Genomic DNA, 20,382 nt, shown 5'->3' with positions numbered 1-20,382 from the left:
TGGAACAAGCCCCTTTTTTTACAGATCTGCTAATATCAGCACACAGCCCAAAACCGGAGAAGTGGGAGACATGAACAGAAAACCAGATGGGAGCAATTTATCCTGGCTGTTCTTATGACCGTCTTCCAGGGAAGAGTGATTACCCTTATTAACTGATTAAGTGATTAATTAACTGATGAACTGAAATTATGGATCTAGGATCAAATGATTGCAAGCAAGTGTATTTTAAGTACTTTTCCGGGAAATGACATATCTCACGTGCCTTAAATGAAAGCCAGAGTAGAGGCTGGGTGGCGAACCATTTGCAGCCATGATGCTCAGGGTCAGCAAGACAGGACAAGAAGTGCAGGCAGTTGTGGGGCACTGGCTGCAGCATGGCATGGGACACAAGAGGTGCAGTGCCTGGTGTGAAGCAGAAAGTGAGACAGACCTGCTCCCTCCCTTCTTCTAGTAAATTTGACCTAAATGTGGCAGCAAGTCTCACCCGCTTCAAGATTATTTTTTTTTCTCATAACCTTTCTTCCCTTTGATAAGAAACTAGAAGGTTATGTCTGTGCCCAAAGGAGCATATATCCCACACTGCTCCCTCCTCTGACCCACACCTGTACCCAACTGTATCCCCAGTAAAGGTAGCTTGATGGGCTAAGCCTCAACTGCACACGATCTCTCATCTCTGGGAGACAGCAGCAGTGTTACATTCTCTTGTACACTCCTCACGCAGGCTCAGGAGCAAAGGTGAAGCCGTGGAAGGAAGGGATTTTCATTTATCAGTCTATTTGTCATTGCTTCTCTTCAGTCATTCCTTAGTCCACTTTTTCCTTCAGAACTTTGTGCTTTTTTCTGAGCCCATTCAGCCCATTGCCCTGGCTCAGGCAGGGTGAAGGACAGGCACCGTGGGGTTTACCCAGAGCTGGGATTGCAAAGAGCCACTGCCAGAGACCCACAAGGCAGTTCCAACACTAATTATGTTTATCTCCAAAAAGGCTGCTTAGGTGAGACAGTTACAAATTGTATTTTATAAAGTGTATTTCTATAAGTGGATTTTTTCCGCTAGCAGGGAAAAGTGCTTTAATAATCCCACTTCTGATTAATGGCGCGGTGTCTTGGCAAAGCAAAGATTGCTGCAGCTTCGGTTCTTTCTCAAGTAGGAATTATAAGTGGTAAATAAAGAAGAAAACGCACATCTCTGCCTGGAAAATATTGATCTAGGCTCTTCTTAGCTAAAAGATACCCAGTAAAATTCTCTGAAGAGGAAGAGTTAGTTTTTAGCCTGTGTGCTGAAGAGATCTGTAAACTGGATCCTGCTCTTTTTAGGGATAGAGGAAATTACACTCATTTTGGCATGTGAACATCAGAGATTTCATGATTTATTGCCCTCACTCCCTGAGAAGAAATACTATGCCAGTTACAGAGACAGGGATCTGAGGCACATGCTGTATTAAATCACTGGTTCATGGTCTCCTAGAGAGGCTGTAGGGCTGAATCCTAGCTTCCAGGCCTCCCCTCCAGGTCAAGGAAAACTATCAGGGACAATGAAAACCTTGAATACCTCATTGCAAATACAGCAAGGGCAACATGAATTCCAATTTTTCGCATATCTTTACCTCTCAAAGCCAAGTGCTTTGTAACAGCCTCTAAAACACAAAGTCAGTTTAATAATCACACAACCACAACCTGAGAAGTACTTGCTTTTCTATAAAACCATTGCATAGTTTGGGATACATTTTTATTTCAAGAGGCTGTGTGTAGGAGAAAATCAAGAAGCACAGAATTAAGTCATGTTTCCTCTCCTGACACATGACTTTATTGATACACTTCATGCCCAGAGCCCTGTAAGTCTGTTCTCTATCAAAGTCATAAATCTCTCACTTTATCTCATTCTATCTCCACTTTCATCTGTGAAAACAGAAATTTACCTACCAGACCTTACAGCTCTGTCTCACATCTATAGAGCAACCTGGCACAACCAGACTGGGACTGAATGCTAGTAGTTGAAATCTTAATTTGACTAAGCTGAAGATCAATATTCTCCCAATGCATTGTTTTAGGACAGCTAATTTTAATTCAAGTTCTTCCAAAGGAGAAAAAAAAAATACTAATCTTGAGATTGGGCAGTCCTTTGTGGGGCCATGAAGCCCAAGATATCTTCATGAGTAGAGGACAGCCAGGAGGAGGCAATCTGTTAAACCTACCCCACTGTGCTGCTACTGGGCCAGTCATTTACACCAAAACCATTCCCAACAGACATTCGCCTACCCTAGGCTTAAATACTTCTGCTAAGAGATGTTCTGTATTTCTAATAAGTTTAATCATCATTACCGCTGGAGGAGATGTTTCTGACACCTTATCATTGCTTGTTTGAGCTGCAGGCCTTTCAGCAGACACAGAAAACAATGTTTTCTTCCTCTTTGTGACAGCTGGGTACAAACCAAATGGTTTTGTCATCTGTCACCCCCGGCTTTTCTGCTTAAAAGCCAAACCCAAGCTTTTTAATCAATAGGGTGAATTTACTGTCATTAATGTCACTCTCTTCCCTCTCCTACGCGTTTCTGTTATTAAGCAGCAATTAAGAGGGAGCAAAATTTCGGTAAATGATACCGTAGTGACAGAAGGCACAACAAAGAGGGAGAGGCAGAGCGGCCCGGGCGGGCACACCTCCCACGGGAGGCAGCTCCACGGCGTGCGGGGGCCCCCGCGCCCCCCGCTCCGGGCCAGCACCCCGCGGTCCCGCAGCGGCGGCCACAGGCAGCTCCAGCGCCCCCGACCACGAACCCAGCCACGGAGGGAGGAGGAGACAGGGCCGCCGCCCACCGCCCCTTGCCGCCCACCGCCCCTCGCCGGCCGCCTCGGCCCAGCCCCAACGGATCGTAGAGACTCGCGCCTGCCGGCCGCGCGCCGCGGCTTTTCTAGCCCGACCTTCCTGCAGCTCTATGGCCTTGGCGTACTGCGTGCGCTAAGGGAGGCGCTTTACGGCAGCCGCGCTCTGCTCCTTCACGGTTGGGTGGGTGTTTTTTTAAAATTTTACGACAGCCCTGTCGCGCGGCGCTGACGCGGAAAGGAAGGGCCGGGGCTGCGCGCGGCCTCTTTCCTTCCCCGCCGCTGCCGCCGCCTCCGCCATCCGCTGCCATCGGGGCCGTGACGGGGCCGCACAGGTGAGGGAGGCGCTGGGGCTGCCCCGGGACAGGCCTCCTGCCCTACCGGCACCTTCCTGCCAGCATCGGGACCCCCGGCCCCGCCCCGGCGTTGCCACCGGTTCCGGTGGGGGCCGGGTCCCCGCCCCTACCCCGACACTTACAGTGACAGCGGCGACCGGGGGTCCCCGGCCCACCCCGGCCGCTCCGCTGGGTGCGGACCCGGCTGGCGAAGGTGGCTCCGCGCCCTCCGCTCCCCTCGCGGCCGCGCCGGGGCCTGCACCGGGACAAGGCCGCGGGCCCCCGTGCTCCACTGCCGTGGGCGTCGGGGCGGGCGCGGGGCTCGCCATGCGGCGGCCGAGGGTTTAGGGGTTATTCGTGGGTTTTCTCCCCTCTAGAAGTTTGAAAAATGGCGAAGTTTGTGACACCCGTGATCCAGGACAACCCCTCCGGCTGGGGCCCGTGCGCTGTGCCCGAGCAGTTCAAGGATATGCCCTATCAGCCCTTCAGTAAAGGAGACCGCCTGGGAAAGGTAACGCAGTCGTGCCATGGCATGTTGGGCTGCTGCTGAGCAAGCCCCGTGTGCCTTCTGGCACCCCACCCCTGCACGTTGTCCCCGGTTTTTGCTTCTTACTACTGCGGTTGCTCTTCTGACACCCTTTGCAGCACATCCTAGCATGTAACACACTTGTGAACAGTCAGCAGGGCTGGCAAGCAGAGGCGGGAAGTGAAAGGATTAGTTCTGGACCATGCAGTGGTGTTTGCTGCTTGAAGTCCTGCATATATGAAGTCAGAGGTTGAGGAGGAGGATGCCTAACACTAACTTATTTTGACTGTTTATGCTTGTCCTTAGGTGGCTGATTGGACAGGAGCCACATATCAGGATAAAAGATATACAAGTACGTGTTGTCTGATGGCTGCTCCTGTGGTTTGTTTCCTGCCAAGTTTTCTCCAAGTGGCGTTCCTGCTTTCATGTCTCACACCCTCTCTGGTGGTTGCCTGCACACCTCAGCAAGAGAGGCTTCTTAAATTAGGAAGCACGCGTCACCCAAGGGAGAGCTCTGTGGGGCTCTCCCTGTCCTTAGGGCTTACTCATTATTTTTGTGCTGCCTCATAACTGGGGCTTCTCAGGGAAGTTTGGAGGGGTGGGAAGCATGCTGGTGTAAGGCAGGAGTCCCTATTTGTGCATCAGACTTGGGTGAAGGATGTTGGAGGGAATTCTGGGGGAAAATGGGCAAAGTGTCAGAGGGGTTTTCCTAGAAGCTTGGTGTCAAGGTGCTTTGTTTTATTTCCAGACAAGTACTCGTCACAGTTTGGTGGTGGAAGTCAATATGCATATTTCCATGAGGAGGATGAGACGAGCTTCCAGCTGGTGGACACAGCACGAACGCAGAAAACAGCATACCAGAGGAATCGTATGCGATTTGCACAGGTAGAATGGTTTCAGAAATGGGCCCAAAGGAGAGCTTCAGCAGCACAGAATTACGTTTGCAACACAAATGTTTTGGTTTTTTCCTTTGTTTCATTTCTGCAGAGGAACCTTCGGAGAGACAAGGACCGTCGGAACATGCTGCAGTTCAGCATGCAGACACTGCCAAAGAGTGCCAAGCAGAAAGAGAGGTGAGGCTGCAAATGTGAACATACCGTTAACTGGGTTGGACTGTGTGAACATACTGTTGATACATTTATGAAGTTACTGTGACAGAACCCACTAGGGTGAACAGTCAGCCAAGAAGAATTTCAGGATATTTCGCATTCGATGCTCTGCTGATGTTGGCGACAGACATGGATACCAAACAGCTGTCCTAAGAATTTAGGAGAGTTTTTGAATCGTATTTGAAAAGCAAACATGGTGTTTTAAATCAGAGCTTACCCTTTCTTAAAACTTTGTTGCAGTCTTTAGAGATGAAAATACTTAAAGAGCCGCTCAGAGTAAAGAACAGAGCTTTTAATGCTTCAGGTACCTTGATGAACAGACAGCTCAGCAAATGTTTCAGCAGCTTGATGCCTAAAAGTATTGCTCCTCTGGTGGTAATTTAGAAGCACAGGAACGGTTGTGGCATGTAGGAGTTAATTTCTCTTAATGGCTTTGCTCATATTTGTCATTTTAGAGATCGTTTGCGTCTACAAAAGAAGTTTCAGAAGCAGTTCGGAGTGAGGCAGAAATGGGACCAAAAGTCACAGGTAAACTAAGAAGCTTTCTGCCCGCTGCGATGATTTGGTTCTCTGGTGATGCTCACGGGGCCCCTCCTCTTGCACAAATCCTGATGTGCTGTGTCTCTGTTTGTCTCTCCCTATCTGTCCTCCCTCTGGCTGCACAGCAGAAGCCTCGTGACTCCTCAGTTGAAGTTCGCAGTGATTGGGAGGTGAAAGAAGAGATGGATTTCCCTCGGCTGATGAAGATGCGCTACCTGGAGGTGTCAGAGCCACAGGACATGTGAGTTCCCAAAACAGCCATTTGCTTGCTTCCTGAACTGTTCAAAAATGAACACATTTTGGGAAAGCAGCAGGGCAAGGGTTTCCTGGCCTGGTCGCAATGTTCTTTCTCACTGAGGTACCAAAGCAGTGGGAGGTAATGGAACACCCAGCGGGCCCCTCAGTCCTGGGCAGTTCATGGATGGTGTTACCTGTAGTGGGTGTATCAATGTGGTGCTCCTCTTCCCTCTGCAGAGAGTGCTGTGGAGCTCTAGAGTACTATGACAAAGCCTTTGACCGCATTACGACAAGGAATGAGAAGCTACTGAGGAGCATTAAGCGCATCTTCCACACCGTCACTACTACTGATGACCCAGTTATCCGAAAGGTGTGTTTCCTGGTTTGTAAAACGCAGTAGTGTGTTTCTCAGTGCCTGCTGTTAGAGACCAGCTGTCACCGTCAGACCAAAGTTAAGAGAAGGGCAGAAGAATTCTGGATCCCTAAGCTTGCAAAGAAGCATTAGCTGGTATTGTTATTTTTCTTGGGTCCAAGGCAGAGCTAGAATAATGCAAAATGAGGAATACTGGCAAAGGAACAGCTGTAATTCTGGAAGGGCAAGCAGACCGGTACTTGAGATCTGTTGGGAAAGAAACTTCCATATAAGAGACCTGGTTTTTGAGGTTTCTGCTTTTGGAGATGGGGAGAGCTTGAACATTTTTCTGTGTGACCCAGCCGGCAATAAGGAGCCATGCCTTTTCCCAACAGAATTATTTCATAATGCGTTTCTTGCTTTTTCCTTGTTTGGGTGAGGGTGGGCCTGGATTTCTGGGTAGTACCAAACGTTTTGTCTAGCTGTTGGTGGTGTACCTACCAACCCAGCTTCCTCAGCCTAGGAGAAGATACTAATCATCTGATTTGCTAACACTTTTCATCCTGGTTGGGGAAGGGAAGGGGTGTCTGTTCTGGTTGCTGAAACACAGTTTTCTCCTCCTCCTGTGTCCATAGCTGGCCAAGACCCAAGGGAATGTGTTTGCCACAGATGCCATCCTGGCCACCCTGATGAGCTGCACTCGCTCAGTCTATTCCTGGGACATCATTGTCCAGAGAGTTGGATCCAAGCTTTTCTTTGACAAGAGGGACAATTCAGATTTTGGTGAGGAAAAGCCCTGAAAGAAATTTCTGTTACAGTAGCTAAAGGTTATGCTTTTTTGAGTTCATTCTGTGTCTCAGTGTCCAGACTGATACCCATGGAACAAACTGCTGCAGTACAGTTGCTGGCTACAAGGATAACTTCAGTATTGATTTGCTCCCGCTTGGGGCTGGAGACTTGCTGAAGCTGATGTATTTACTCCCCCTGAGTATAACCACTTGTGCCTGGTTTTCTTCCCAGACCTCCTGACAGTGAGTGAAACAGCCAACGAACCACCACAGGAAGAGGGCAACTCCTTTAATTCTCCACGCAACCTTGCCATGGAAGCTACCTACATCAATCATAATTTCTCCCAGCAGTGTCTGAGGATGGTAAGGTTGAGCAGTGTTGGCTAGTAGGGTCTGTGTTTCAGAGTCTTGAGACTTCGTTAAGGCTGCTATAATAATGCAGCACAGGAGTCGTTTAATTGACAGAGGTTATACACTGTTACACACTGATGTTTCTTTACTTTTGAAAGAGGTGGGATTACTTCTGGTGAGGAGTGTGACTCTGTTGTAGGAAGTTTTTCACCTTTTTTCCACAAAGAAGAACTCACACTCCCATCAGTGAAGCAAGCAGGTTTCTGAGTACACCTAGTAAAGCTGAAGTGCCAGTAGAAGTACTGCTTACAGGGAAGTGACTGATGTGAAGATGGGGCTTCTTATCTGTCTTAATATTTTAGCATTTTTCTATATAAGGAAAATAATCTACTGTTGCTATAAGAGAATGTTTAACCCATAGGGGAGAGCTGCCTCAGGATTTTTCTCCTGACATGCCCTTCTGTTTCCTTCTGCAGGGAAAGGAGAAATACAAGTTTCCCAACCCAAACCCCTTCGTGGAGGATGACATGGATAAAAACGAAGTAGCCTCTGTTGCATACAGGTATGTTGATCTCTGTCATGCCCAGGTTTGGCAAGGGGTCAGGATGTCAGCATGGTAACGGAAACAAAACAAGTTAGGAGTGTTAGTGATAGAAGCTTTACCATGAGAGGGATGCCTGGACATCCTCACAGTGAACAGATAAGAGGGAGAGAGGATTTTGCTGTGTGCCTGCATGGATCTGAAAGAAAGCAATGGTCAGAAATAACCAGGTGGATTGTTTCTTGGCAGATACCGAAGGTGGAAGCTGGGAGATGATATAGATCTCATTGTCCGCTGTGAACATGATGGAGTGATGACAGGAGCAAATGGAGAAGTGTCGTTCATCAACATCAAAACACTGAACGAGTGGGATTCCAGGGTGAGGAAGAACGGGATCCCAAAGCTAGCTCTAACAGCTTCACTGCTGCCTGACATGCCAGGTACAGCAGGCAAAATGAGACAAACATCTGGTGGTGTTCCCTGGGTGGTTACGTTCCACCAAAGGAGTATAACTTTGGTGGATAAGCAGTGCTGATGGGATTCACCCCCAGATGTCAGGTAGCTGGTTTGAACCCTCTTGTCCCCAGGCGTTGAGCACAGCAGCCAGCCTGTTCCCATGCTTCCCTAGTGAACTCTTCCCTCACAAACTTCCCTTCCTAACCAGTGCTGCAAATGTTGGCCAGTCCCTGCTGTTTGCGTTTCTCCCTTTCCAGTGCAAGGGCTTTCCCTGTAGGTTACCATTTGCATTCCCTCATACAGTACCATAAGGTAAACAGAAGAAACTACCTTATGTGATGTCAGGATGGCTGAAGAGATGACTGCTGCTGGCTTGTTAGGTTGACCCTAGTTCTGATTCTCCTGTCAGTATTGCAATGGAGTGGACTGGCGCCAGAAGCTTGACTCTCAGAGAGGAGCTGTGATTGCCACAGAGTTGAAAAACAACAGCTACAAATTGGCCCGCTGGACATGCTGTGCACTGCTGGCTGGATCAGAGTATCTTAAACTCGGGTAAGCCAGGGTTTCAACACCAAACTTCCTTTAGGTGAATTTTCCAGTATTTAAGTCGGTGTACATAAAATTGAATTATTTGTAGAATGAGTAATCATAAAATCACCACATGTTTTGAGTGGCCGAGAGGGGAAAGTTTGTGCTGAGTGCACGAGTCCTGGTGTAAGTCCTGGTGTAAGCCGCTTCCCCTCAGTGCGTGGCTGATGTGCCCCTGCTGTGACTGACCTAGTGAGACCTGACATGTGTGATGGGCAGGTGGCCTCCACAGCTCTCAGCCTGTTTGCCAAGATTGTCAGCGAGGGAAATAAGTGCAGTGACTATGCTGTCTGTCAGGAATTTGATTGAGATCCTCAAGTGCTCTATTACTGAGAAATGGGACGGAGGGGAGGATTGTCACATCCCTGTTGGAACTGTTGGCTTAAAACCAGTTGAGTCTGTGCTGTGGATAACGAACAGGAGGTATTTGCTAACTGTTCTGGGGTTCTGCAATCCTAGGTTCCACACTCAGATATGGGACTGATGCATTTGTATCTGTTTAATTGTAAATTCCCAGCTAATCATGCATTGCTTAATTTTTGTCTGTGGGACTAATTTTTCTGTATCTTTTATACCACCTCATTTGATTTGAGGTGGTGGAAGGATTCCAGTTACATTACTGATTGACAGCATGTAGCCAGGAGATCCTCTTAGCTTTTAGTGTGGGAGTATTAGGGTTTTTCAGCCCAGAAAACAAAACTAAGATGATCATGCTGCTTTTCTTGGTGTCATTCTTCTGCTGGTTGAGTGTAATGTCCTGATGCCCCTCTGGTTTCTTCCTGCCCCTCCTAGGTATGTATCCCGTTACCACGTGAAGGACTCTGCCCGCCATGTGATTCTGGGCACCCAGCAGTTCAAGCCAAATGAGTTTGCCAGCCAGATTAACCTGAGCATAGAGAATGCCTGGGGCATTCTGCGATGCGTCATCGACATCTGCATGAAGCTGGATGAGGGGAAGTACCTCATTCTCAAGGACCCCAACAAGCAGGTGATCCGGATCTACAGCTTGCCCGATGGCACCTTCAGCTCTGATGAAGATGAGGAGGATGAGGAGGAAGAAGAGGAGGAAGAAGGTTCGTAGCATACTTGGTGATTTATGCTTTTAATGTACTGGTCTGGATGAAAAGGGGTGACCTGTGAGAAAGACCAGATCTGAAGGGTGAGATCTGAGTTCAGCAAGGCTGAAGAATACATGGTCTTGAGGATGGGACTCTGTGGTGGAAGTGGTGAGAGTGATATTGGGAGTACTCAACCAGAAGCACACAGAACTTGAGAGCTGGAAATGCAGATGATGTGCCTTTGTGGATACAGAGCGAGGAATGATTTAACCGGGGGTGGGGTGGGGTAAGGCCCCAGGTCCAGAGCACTGACTGGGAAAGTGAAGCCTGCCAAGGAGCCCTTCATTCAGCAGCCGCAGGATTTGGGGGTGTGGGTGGGTGCTGATTCCTCTTGGTACCAGGATATTTTTTTACTGCAGTTTTAGAAATGGAAGTAACTATGGCACATTTAAAGCACGGGGTGACCTAGCCTCATTGAGGTAGCTCAGCGAAGGCTTCTATAAAGTGACTGTTGAAGCTGACAGTCGCTGCCTGTGGGAGTACAACTGCTGTCCCTGCTTCGGTGCCTAAAACCATCTGTGAACCCTGACACGTGATCTGAATGCACTCTTGTCAACAACGGGAAACCATTTCACCTAAAGCTTTTGTTTCAGTGATACGGAAAATGTCTTCTAGCTTTACCCTCTTTTTCCTCCCTGACCCCCCTCACCCCACCCCCTTCCCTTTATTTTGTTAAGACGGTAAACTTAACCTGGCTGCTCTGGTCTTTTATTATAGAAATTTCAGGTCGCTGTGTAATTTGCTCAGGAATGTAAGTTGTGTAATTCCAAATGACGCATGTGTGGCCTGGGCTGATGTAGGGGGTGCGGGAGGGGGGCGACAGGGACACTGAGGTGCGGTGATTGTCCCTGAAGTGGGATATTCTGCTTCTTTGTGGCATTTCCTTGGCAAAAGGGGTGTATGTGGGGGGGCTGTGTGCCAGCCTTTCGCCAGCTCCATACGCTCCATGACTGTTTCTCTTCTCTTTCAGAGGAAGAGAGCTGAAGCCCGCGGCCAGCTCGGGGGGCCTGGGGCCCAGGCAGTGTGTCCGTCCCCCCCCCCCCGCGCCCTCTCCCCGGTGCTGCTGGAGGGGTGGGCGCCCGGCTGCTCCACGAATACACCACCCGGGGTGGGAGCGGAATAAAGCTGCTGTTGCTCAGTGACGCCGTGTTGCGTGTGCCTGGGGCCGGGGAAGGGGGTGTCACCGGCGGGGCGGGCGGGCCGGGGCGGTACCGGCGGGCCCCGGGGGGGGGCGGGGCGGCTGGCGGCCCGCGCTCCCGCCCGCGGCTGCCCCTTTAAGCGCCCCTCCCCGCCCCCGGACACGTGGTGCGCGCGCGGCGGCGCCATGGTGCCAGCGGCGGGAAGCGGCGGTGTCACGTGACGCGCCGCGCGCCTTCCCCCCCCCCCCTCGTCACTCGCCCCTCGGCGCGCGGCAGCGCTGCCCCCGCCCCCTCCCTCCCCCTCCCTCCCCCTCTCGGCGCGGCGGGCGCGGCGCGGGAGGAGGGGAGCGGCGCGAGCTCTGCGGTGCAGGTGCGGCCGTTCGCGGGACGGGTCCGGCCGGCTCGCGGCAGCAAGGTGCGCCGCGCGTCACGTGCGGCGCTTCGCGGGTGGTGGCCACGCCCCGCACGCCATTGGACGGGGGCGGGGAGGGCATCGGGGCCGAGGCCAGTCCCTATTGGCGGGGGAGCGAGGGCAGTGCGGGGCACCCCATCTCCCATTGGCTGATGGGTTTGCACCTCCCTTTTCCATTGGCTGTTGGGGCTAAGAGGTGCGGTGGGGGCCTGCGGCCCACAAGTGCTGCCACACCTTCCCGCCTGCTCACCCCACGCTGCCAGCTATTGGCCGGGGCAGGGGGCCCTGTGTGCCCATTGGCTGGAAGGCCTGGGACCCCTTTTGCTATTGGCTGGCAGGGAGCAGGACCCCACCCCAACACCCCTACCTCAGCTTGGGGCCCTGAGGGGTGGTCGTGGCACCACTGTGGCTAGGCCTGGGCAGGGGGTGAGCACGCACAGGCCAGGCCAGGAGCCTTATGCAGGGAGGCCTGCGCCCACCGGAGCGCTCAACCCCTCAGTGATTCCTCCCTGGTTCTCTCCCCCACAGGGGTGGCAGTCCTGGCCCCACCATGGCCCTGGCCCTGGCAGTCTGTGAGACACTCCTGGGCCTGGCCTTGTACGCCAGCAGCCTGCATGTGGTGAGCGGCACCACTTTCCTTTACCATGACTACTGCATCATTGGGGCTGGCCCCTCAGGCTTGCAGGCAGCCTATTTCCTCCAGCGAGCCGGCCGGGACTACGTCGTCTTTGAGCGGAGCCATGCTCCTGGCAGCTTCTTTGCCCTCTACCCTCGCCACCGCAAGCTCATCAGCATCAACAAGCAGTACACCGGCAAATCCAACAGTGAGTTCAACCTCCGCCATGACTGGAACTCACTCCTCAGCCACGACAGCCAGCTGCTTTTCCGACGCTACTCCCATGACTTCTTCCCTGATGCTGACACAATGGTGCATTACCTGGAGGACTTTGCTTCCCGGCTGAAGCTGCGGATTCAGTACAACACAGCTATCATCCACGTGACACTGGAGAAGGATGAACTGGCATGGAATGGCCACTACTTTCTCCTAACTGACCAGGACAGGCAGAACTACAAGTGCAGGTAAAGGGCAAACCCAGGGCTAGGCATACCACCCTTCGTGGGTGTCTTTGAAGTTACAAAATTGCAGAATAATTTAGGTTGGAGGAGACTCATAAAGATCATTTTGTCCAAGCGCCCTGCCTAAAGCAGGACCAGCAACATCAGGTTACAGCCTTGCCCTGTTGAGGCATGAGTATCTCCAAGGATGGAGATTTCACAGCCTCTTAGAGCCTTAACCACTATCACAAGGGGAAAACATTTTGCTGGGATTGGAGGTGCAGATGGGTGGAATAACTGCTCCTGGAAAGGTGTTGCCTTTTGTGAGCGATGTTACGCCTCAGACAGCTGAGAGCTGGCAGACAAACTGGCTGAGATTTCCATCTTTGATAGATATGGTTGAAATCACTTTTGTTTTATCACTAAATAATTATTCTCCGAAAAAAATAATTTGGTCGTTCTTCTTGTAGCCACTGGTGCCTTTATTACAAATTTGAGTGAGTCAATGTGAGGACACTTCACTTCCATTAACCCATATGTGTTCAGAAGTACACCCCAGCCAAATGAAGCCCTGGGCTAGCACAGAGCTGGCAGGGGCAAAACACTAAAATGTGGCTGTTGCTGTAGAGAAGTAACTGGTGGTCCCTGAATTCCCCTTCTCTTTGTCATAATTATACGTGTGTATCCCATACCACCACTGAGCTACATTACTAAAAACCTAGAAGTAACTAGTGTGAACATATGGAGTATATTTCTCACCTCTCCTGAGAACCTCAGCTCCACGACAGCAGGTTGTGCTGGCTGTCGCTTGGAGGTGCGCTGGCTGGCAAGCTCAGAGGGGACAGAAGGCAATCCCAGACACTTACACACCACAAGCAAATTGTTCTTGGGAGCTGTGTGAGCAAGGCTGGGACAGCAGACAGTGCTGCTAGCTTTGGCTACCTGTTGGTTCCGTCTTAAGTCACAAAACTTTTGCTAAGATTTAAGTAAGAGCTCTTATGGAGAGAGATAAAAAGATTATTGTACTTAATTTTAGTGTTAAAAATTAGTGAGGTTGCCAACATGCTTTTATGACCAGGAGTTACATTTTTGAAATACTGAAACCATTTTCTATCCCTCTTAAAAATTACTCTTGTTCTGCTGTACTAAAAGGCAACACAAATTTTAAACCAAAGTAATTTTTTGTGCGACTTGTAATCAACCTGTGAAACTTTAGTATTATGTGTATTGTCGGTGCGTACATATGAGTAGTACTCGCACGTTCATAAACAACGGAGGGAGACATATATGTGCAGGATCCGTGCTGACTTTTCCTATATGTAGTGATTTTCCTAATAATTTTTGTTGGCCTGAGGATAGGGAAGAGAAGAGAGGGTCATTAAGTGAAGCTGAGGAGAGGTTTGTTTTGAAACCATGACCTGCGCAGCTGATCCAGCATGGCTGCAGGGGGCCCATCAAAGCTGTCTTCTGTGGACTGTGCAGGAGAAGGAAGGAGTGATGAGATGGAGCGATGCCTCCACTCCTGTAATTCCTGCATTCCCTGTTGCTTACCCTGTTTTTGCAGCTCTTTGTTGGTCGCCACTGGGATGTGGGTCCCCAACGTGGTAAACTTTCCTGGTTCAGAATACGTTGAAGGTTACGAGACTGTGTCCATCAACCCAGAGGATTTTGCTGGACAGACCGTGTTGATCTTGGGCCGAGGGAACTCTGCCTTTGAGACAGCGGAGAACATTCTGGGTGTCACAAATTTCATCCACATGGTGAGCCGGTCCCGTGTGCGCCTCTCATGGGCCACCCACTACGTCGGGGATCTGAGGTAGGAAACCACTCCTGTTCCTCTTTCGAACACAGCTGGAGTACAAACAAGGAGAATCGATTCTTGCCCAGGTGACAAGCCAGACTGGCACAGGAGGTGCTGTGGTCCTGGGGGTTGCAGAGGAAGCGTGGGGCCTTCTGTCTTTACGTTTTTTGTTTGAAGCGGTCCAGGTTGCAATTGCTGGACACAGGACCTTGATGAGAGCTCTTTGAGGCCTGTGCGATTAGGAAAACGTCCCGTTGGAAACTAGATTATTCAAAAGTGCTGGCTCCCAATTAGTTACCTTGTTTGCAGTCTCAGAGGAGAGATAAGAGGTTGACTGCATCCTGCAAGGGCAGTGAGGCAGTGTTATCTGTGCTGTTCCTGTGAGCCCTGAGGCTCTGGCAGTAACCTTTGCACTAAAGGAGAGTGTGGGATGCCTGGTAAAGATGTCCTGTTTTCAGCAGCTGAGACAGAAGTGTGGATCCCACGTCTCTTCCCTTCTTTTAGCCCTTCTTACATTCTCCTTTTCTTTTTTGCAGAGCAATTAACAATGGCCTGCTAGACACCTACCAGCTGAAATCTCTGGATGGGCTTCTGGAGGGCAACCTGGAAGATCTGGCTATCGTGAAGGACAAGAAAGGGAAGCTGCACATCACGCTCCGGTTCTATTTGGAGAACAGGAACATCAGCGCAGGCATCGACTCCATCACCCTCCCTCAGGATGAACTGGATAATTTTGCTACCCGTGCACCTTACGACCGTGTTATCCGCTGCCTAGGCTGGAAGTTTGACTTCTCTATCTACAACAGGTGAGGGAGAACCAGGATCTCCAGGGAAGCTGGTGTTTAGAGTGAAGGGCCTGAGTAGGGAGAAGAGGGGAGAGCAAGTCCTCTCCTGGCAGCACTGCCCAGACATCCACATGCTCTGAGCTACCTGGTGCTGTACAGACCTCTGTTTACTCTGCAGCTATGGCCTTGTCCCTGTGGGAGTGTGTGTGCCACTGCCGTAAGACTGACAGGCTCTAAGGCTGAGCAGTTGGCAGTGGTGGGACCTGGGTGACACAGAAACATTTGTGCCTTTAGAACTTAACATCCTGGCCTGCCAGATCACATGGAGAAGGCTAGCAATGTTTTGCGTGTTGGGTTTTCTTTGGAATGAGGATGGTACAGGTACAGATTGCTACAGAAAGATATTTTTTTTCTGCTTTTTTCCCCTGAGGATGCAACCTTCACTCTACCTTGGTTTGTCTCCTAGTACATCCTGCAGTTGAAAATGATACTGCTAACTTCCAAAATTCACTGTCAATGGCTCAGGCTAGAATTTGGTCTTGTCCAGAGCTACCTTGAGATGAGCATCCTTGTCTTCTGGAAGATCCTTGTAGTAGCGAATCCCACTGAAGGCAGTGGGGGCATGAAGCAGTGTCTTGCAGTGGCTGCATTATAATGTGTGCCTTATGAGAAATCAGTTCTATTTTTCCACCCCCATCCTTCTTGACAGCCTGCTCTTCTCTTTTGCACATCAGATCTCTTAAAATGATGCCAGGAAAAGGGAGTAAAAAGAAATATCCTCAGATCAAACCCAGCTATGAGTCCAGAAGCACTCGGGGGCTCTTTGTTCTCGGCACTGCTAGCCATTCTGTTGATTTCAGGAAATCTGCTGGGGGCTTCATCCATGGATTCCGGTATACAAGTGAGTACTGGGCTGAGGAAAGGCAGAGTTGGGAATTGTTCTTCCCTTCAAAGGAACAGTTCATGGCTTACTGCTGGAAAGATATCACCCTTAGTCTTCTGCTGGCAATAAGAATGACAAAACACAGCCCAGCTGCAGCTGTGTCATCTGAAGTGGAGAAGAAGTGACTTGGGGTCATATCTGAAGTTTTTGGTTGTCTGTCTTTGTTTTGTCTTGTGTCTCTCTTGCCCATTGCCTCTTATTTATGTAACACAATAGATTTCTGCCTGCCAGATGCTCTGCCTCGTGACAGGCTGTGGGTGAGAGGTCTGTGCTGTGGAGTTAAAACCCAGCGGTTTTGGACAGCAGAGAGAATTTCTGTCTTTATTTGTGTGTGCCCATCCTTATCATTAAAGGACTGCTCAGAAGTAATAAAATATCCCTGAGGACCCCCCGCCCCCTCACCAACCACTTAGCATCACATCAGCTTTCGGAGGGCATCTCCACTGCAGTTAGCAGCGATTGGGGTGGGAGAACTTGAGCACGGATGAGCTGTAAAGCTTATTCATTGTGTCCTGCCAGTATCTGTGTGCTGCAGCAGAGCAATCAGATTTCTTAAAAGCATAAGCCTGGATTTTTAAATGAGCTGTCTTTGTTTCCCTCAATGACTTAGCTCGTGCAGTCCACCGCCTATTGGAAAATCGTCACCATGGTGTCCCCTGGCCATCCACAGTCCACCCTGTTACACAGCTGACCAATTCCATCATCAAGCGGGTGAATGAGGCCTCGGGCCTCTACCAGATGTTCAGTGTCCTGGCTGACATCATACTGCTGAGAGAGTGAGTGAGTAATTATTCCCAGCACTGCACTGCATCGTTTCATTCCTTTCTCTTTACCATTGCTTCTTGTGGTGCCACCACACAGATTGCTCTGTTGCTGATGTTACCATCTAGTAGGCAGCCACCTCAAAACCTGTACCGCTGCCACAACTGGTGCCACTATGCCCAATTCTGCCACTTACTTAATCTCTCTTAAAGGGCTGAAATGGTCCAGACCTTCCCTCCGGGCTCAGAGGCGTATTACCCTTTTACTGTACCCAGAGAAAAGCTTTCCTTGAGCAGTGCTAATGTAGAGAGGAATCCCATAATCTGTGAAAATAATGGAGTCTTCTAACAGTATCTGCAGCCTTCATAAGCTTTGCCTGTGGTCCAGCCCAGATCTGTAATGACCAAAATAATTACTATCCGATGGCTTTTTGGCCTTAGCCTCGACCAGCTGAGGGGGTGTTGGATCCCAGCTGGCTTTTCTTTGGTGGAAAAGTCTGATGGTTGTGGTTGTAATTCACAGGAATGCAACGACATTTGAATACCTGGAAGAGTACCCAGTTGGAGTCCTGGCTGAGCTGGAAATGCAGACGGGGAGAAAGGCTCCCAATGGGCTCTTTGTCATCATCATGGAGTATGGGAGGAATTTCTCTGGGGCTGACAAGGATGTATTCTACTACAACCGAGCCGTGGGAGAGGCACAGCATGCCTGGCAATCTAACTTTTTGCACCCTGTTGTTTACTATTACAAACACCTCCCAACAGGTAAGCTTTCCTGCTAATTATCTGATACAGGCAAAACGGAGAGGGATGAAGATACTTCAGAGCCAAAGTGGGGAGGGGGGTGGGGACCTGAAGGCACTGCACACCCTTCTCCTCCACTTCTTTCATGTCCATCCTCTGAGGCACCCACCCCAACTGTGTGAGCTGAAAAAAAAGCTGGGAGTTAGGCAAGAAGTTTTCATCAGTCGAACCAATACAGGGAGGGGGGTGAGGGCTGTACCAGAGACTTCACATTTGAGAACAGGAAAAAAAGAGGAACATTGCTTTCCTTTAGCTGATACCCTGCATGTGTTATGGCAGTCCTGGCAGATGAGGCTGGGCTGTTCAGTGTTACTGCCAAAAGAAAGCTGCTCTCTGTGGCTGGCCCAGGTCTGACAGGTCATGCAGTGACAGGGACAGCCAAAGGCTGAGTGTTATATCCAGCAAACACACATGCCTGGAATAGCTTTCCTTGGGAAGTAAGTGTGCTGAATCTTTGGCTCCAGAAACCTAGGGTCAGGGTCCAGCCTGCCTTACACGGAGCAGAGTGGTGGGTAGCGGTATTAAAGCTTGCACGCAGCTCAGCTCATCTGGCAGTCCCTACCCAGGGGGAACAGGAGTGAAATGACGGGAATACTGTGGGCAGGAAAAAGGGGCAGCTGTGCAGTGGCAGGGTTGTTGAGGACAGAGCTAGCAGAGGGGATTGCAAATTAAAGTAAGGTAGGGATTAAAAGGTCAGGACAAAAGCTGAAACAGCTGTCATAGCTGCTTTCCACCCTCCAAGCTCTTTTTAATGCCATTTTGATTCCAAGAGATTCCCTTAATGTTCTCTTGGCAGAGCATGAGATGAGACTTCGGCCCCCAGACTGGCCTCTCCCCCGCCCAGATGCTGTCCATCACATTGTGGAGGACTTCCTGACAGACTGGACAGCCCCGAACGCTCACATCCTGCCTCTGAGGCGTTTTTTGGAGAACTGCCTCAGCACTGACCTGCGCAATTTTTTTGCAGGTAATTTGAGCACAGGGTTAAGGTGGCAGGAGGAGGAGGAGGGAGGTGAGGGACAAGCTACAGGAGCGATCTCTTCTGTAAATAGCTGAGATCTCCCTGTGGCACTCTGGTGGTCTCACTGTCAGTCACACCTCTTTGATGCACTTCACAGACAATAAAAAGTGCCTGTGCTGTGTGTATGTTCCCAGATAGCTTTTGCTTTTGCTCACCACTAGAAAGAGACCCCAGGCACACCTAGATTTGGGGAAAGGTGTATGAAGTTGGGTTCAATCCCTTTTCTAGCTGTAGCTTTCCTTTCTCCTCCATTATCTGAACATTCCTTTGTGCCGTTGGGTACCAGATCTCTTTTCATGTACCAATGATGGTATTGCTTTCCCATGGGAAAGGGGAGTGCTGGGATGTGAGAGCTGGAGAGCATCTGCTACCTCTGTCCCTCCCTGGTCTGGGAACCTTCTGCAGGAACCCCACATGGCATGCAGAGGGAAGCAATCCTGTGGTATGAAGAAGATGCCAGAAGGCTGCAAGCTCAAATCCAGCTCCTTTTCCCCTCAGAGCGCAGAGTGGAGATCCCACCCTGCATCTCCTGAGCTCTGCAGAATTAAGTGGATTGATTACTCTGCTGCCATGCAGGGCAAGGTGCTGGCTGGGAAATCCCACTCAGCTTCCCTCATCCTCTCTGCCTTTTGAGTGAGTCCTCAAGAGTTTACGGGAATTTTTCTCTACAGGGTATCATCTCTCCTGAGCCTGATTTTTGATTCTTTCCCTTGCAGAGTCCTGTTTCATGTTTGCCTTCACCCATCAGAAGCTGCCTCCCTTCTGTCAGCAGGGGTATGTGAGAATGCAAGGGCTCATGGGGAGCGAGGGGCTCCGGCGCCATGCAGTAGAAGCTGGCCTGCTGGAGGATTATGCTCTCACAGACTTTTCAGGCGACAGACCCCCTGACAGCCATGAAGGGTCACAGGACCAGCTGCTGAGAGATCATGCAATACCGGTTCGTCCACTGCAGCATCTTGTTAATGCCAAGGATGAGCTTTAACCTTTCTCACTCCACATTGAAACCCATTGGTGCTGTTGTGACAGTATTGTAACAGAGATCCACAGCAGGATTCTGCTCTTTCCCATACACCTTTTCCATCCTAATGCCTTCCACTGATCATGAGTTGCCAAAGACCTGCTCGGATCTTCCTGTTACAAAGAGGACCAACGTGTTCTGAAGGATAAGTGAGGGGCCGAAATCCAGTGATGCTGAGGCTCCCGTATTGTCCTTGTGGAGTTCAGAGTTGCCTGGAGGTGGTGTTTGTGTTTATCTCGCATACCAGAATCTGCAGCAACATACAGAGGTCACAGGAGAGATACAGGAATGCCTGGGTAACTTAAAACATCACATCCCTCTTTGGAGGTGACCTGCTTGCACCCTGTGGCAGCCCGGTTCAGGCTCTCTGGTCCCCAGATGCCGTACGCTGTGCACACTTGAAGATTTGTTTCTGCACCGAATCCCGAAGTGGTACTCCAGGCAAACTTCCCGTTGTTTTTCCTGCATTTGAGTTAGGCCAGTTGTGTAGCTTGAGTGGAGAAGGGTGTTTTTTAGTTACCATATAGGTCAGATAATTTGTCATTTTCCAGAGAGCACTCCAAGGGTACCAGAATGAAGTACGAGTAGCTTGACTGGAATGCCTGGGACACAGAGACTTACACTGAGTTCGGCTTTGGTGTCATCACAGTTTTCTTCTCCCACACCAAGGAGCCTGAAAGGTTAGCCCCTGTCTTTTATAGAGCATGACCAATATTTCTCCTATTTGCACTACGTCCCATCAAGAAAGTTTTGGGTGGACTTTGATGTTGTTAAAATGCTTGTTCTCTTCTTCTCTGGTCACTTTGAGGTCTTACCAGCGCTGACTGGGAGGCTGTCTGCGCTTTATTGCTGCCTCTGTCAGCCACATGCACTTGTCTGTCCCC

General features: G+C 50.1%; 2 protein-coding genes across 4 annotated transcripts; both read left to right on the top strand.

Annotated features, from left to right (window-relative positions):
* Positions 1–3,016: 3,016 nt before the first annotated feature.
* EIF3D (eukaryotic translation initiation factor 3 subunit D) lies at positions 3,017–10,900 on the top strand. Of its 2 annotated transcripts, none has more exons than XM_040594492.1 (15): positions 3,017–3,152; positions 3,530–3,663; positions 3,985–4,030; positions 4,427–4,563; positions 4,666–4,751; positions 5,243–5,315; positions 5,456–5,568; positions 5,802–5,934; positions 6,552–6,699; positions 6,937–7,067; positions 7,532–7,617; positions 7,846–7,975; positions 8,462–8,604; positions 9,433–9,713; positions 10,729–10,900. In XM_040594492.1, exons 2-15 carry the CDS (start codon positions 3,541–3,543, stop codon positions 10,740–10,742), a joined length of 1,644 nt encoding a protein of 547 aa, XP_040450426.1. In that variant the 5' UTR covers positions 3,017–3,152; positions 3,530–3,540; the 3' UTR covers positions 10,743–10,900. The 2 variants fall into 2 exon arrangements, with proteins under 2 accessions (XP_040450426.1, XP_040450425.1); XM_040594491.1 differs by having other exon boundaries at positions 5,453–5,568.
* A 313-nt stretch (positions 10,901–11,213) lies between these two features.
* On the top strand, positions 11,214–20,261 carry FOXRED2 (FAD dependent oxidoreductase domain containing 2). 2 transcript variants are annotated; one of them, XM_040594490.1, is made up of 9 exons: positions 11,214–11,267; positions 11,838–12,389; positions 13,930–14,181; positions 14,703–14,972; positions 15,686–15,852; positions 16,505–16,670; positions 17,179–17,420; positions 18,256–18,426; positions 19,197–20,261. In XM_040594490.1, the coding sequence occupies exons 2-9, from the start codon at positions 11,860–11,862 to the stop codon at positions 19,460–19,462; spliced, it is 2,064 nt and encodes a 687-aa protein (XP_040450424.1). In that variant the 5' UTR covers positions 11,214–11,267; positions 11,838–11,859; the 3' UTR covers positions 19,463–20,261. The 2 variants fall into 2 exon arrangements, with proteins under 2 accessions (XP_040450424.1, XP_040450422.1); XM_040594488.1 differs by having other exon boundaries at positions 11,220–11,312.
* Positions 20,262–20,382: the final 121 nt, after the last annotated feature.

This window comes from Falco naumanni, chromosome 5 (assembly GCF_017639655.2).
Source record: "Falco naumanni isolate bFalNau1 chromosome 5, bFalNau1.pat, whole genome shotgun sequence".
NCBI lineage: Eukaryota > Metazoa > Chordata > Aves > Falconiformes > Falconidae > Falco > Falco naumanni.
Note: the sequence above shows the minus strand (reverse complement) of the source record. Positions and strands in the feature narration are given on the sequence as shown.

What these genes read in the sequence shown, in the direction of transcription:
- FOXRED2 (XM_040594490.1), top strand. Translation starts at nt 11,860, where the DNA reads ATGGCCCTGGCCCTGGCAGTCTGTGAGACACTCCTGGGCCTGGCCTTG. An exon ending in GACTTCTCTATCTACAACAG is followed by an intron (nt 14,973 to 15,685) that starts GTGAGGGAGAAC and finishes TTTGCACATCAG; the next exon opens with ATCTCTTAAAATGATGCCAG. An exon ending in CCTGCGCAATTTTTTTGCAG is followed by an intron (nt 18,427 to 19,196) that starts GTAATTTGAGCA and finishes TTTCCCTTGCAG; the next exon opens with AGTCCTGTTTCATGTTTGCC.
- EIF3D (XM_040594491.1), top strand. Translation starts at nt 3,541, where the DNA reads ATGGCGAAGTTTGTGACACCCGTGATCCAGGACAACCCCTCCGGCTGG. An exon ending in TCAGGATAAAAGATATACAA is followed by an intron (nt 4,031 to 4,426) that starts GTACGTGTTGTC and finishes TTTTATTTCCAG; the next exon opens with ACAAGTACTCGTCACAGTTT. An exon ending in ATGACCCAGTTATCCGAAAG is followed by an intron (nt 5,935 to 6,551) that starts GTGTGTTTCCTG and finishes CTGTGTCCATAG; the next exon opens with CTGGCCAAGACCCAAGGGAA.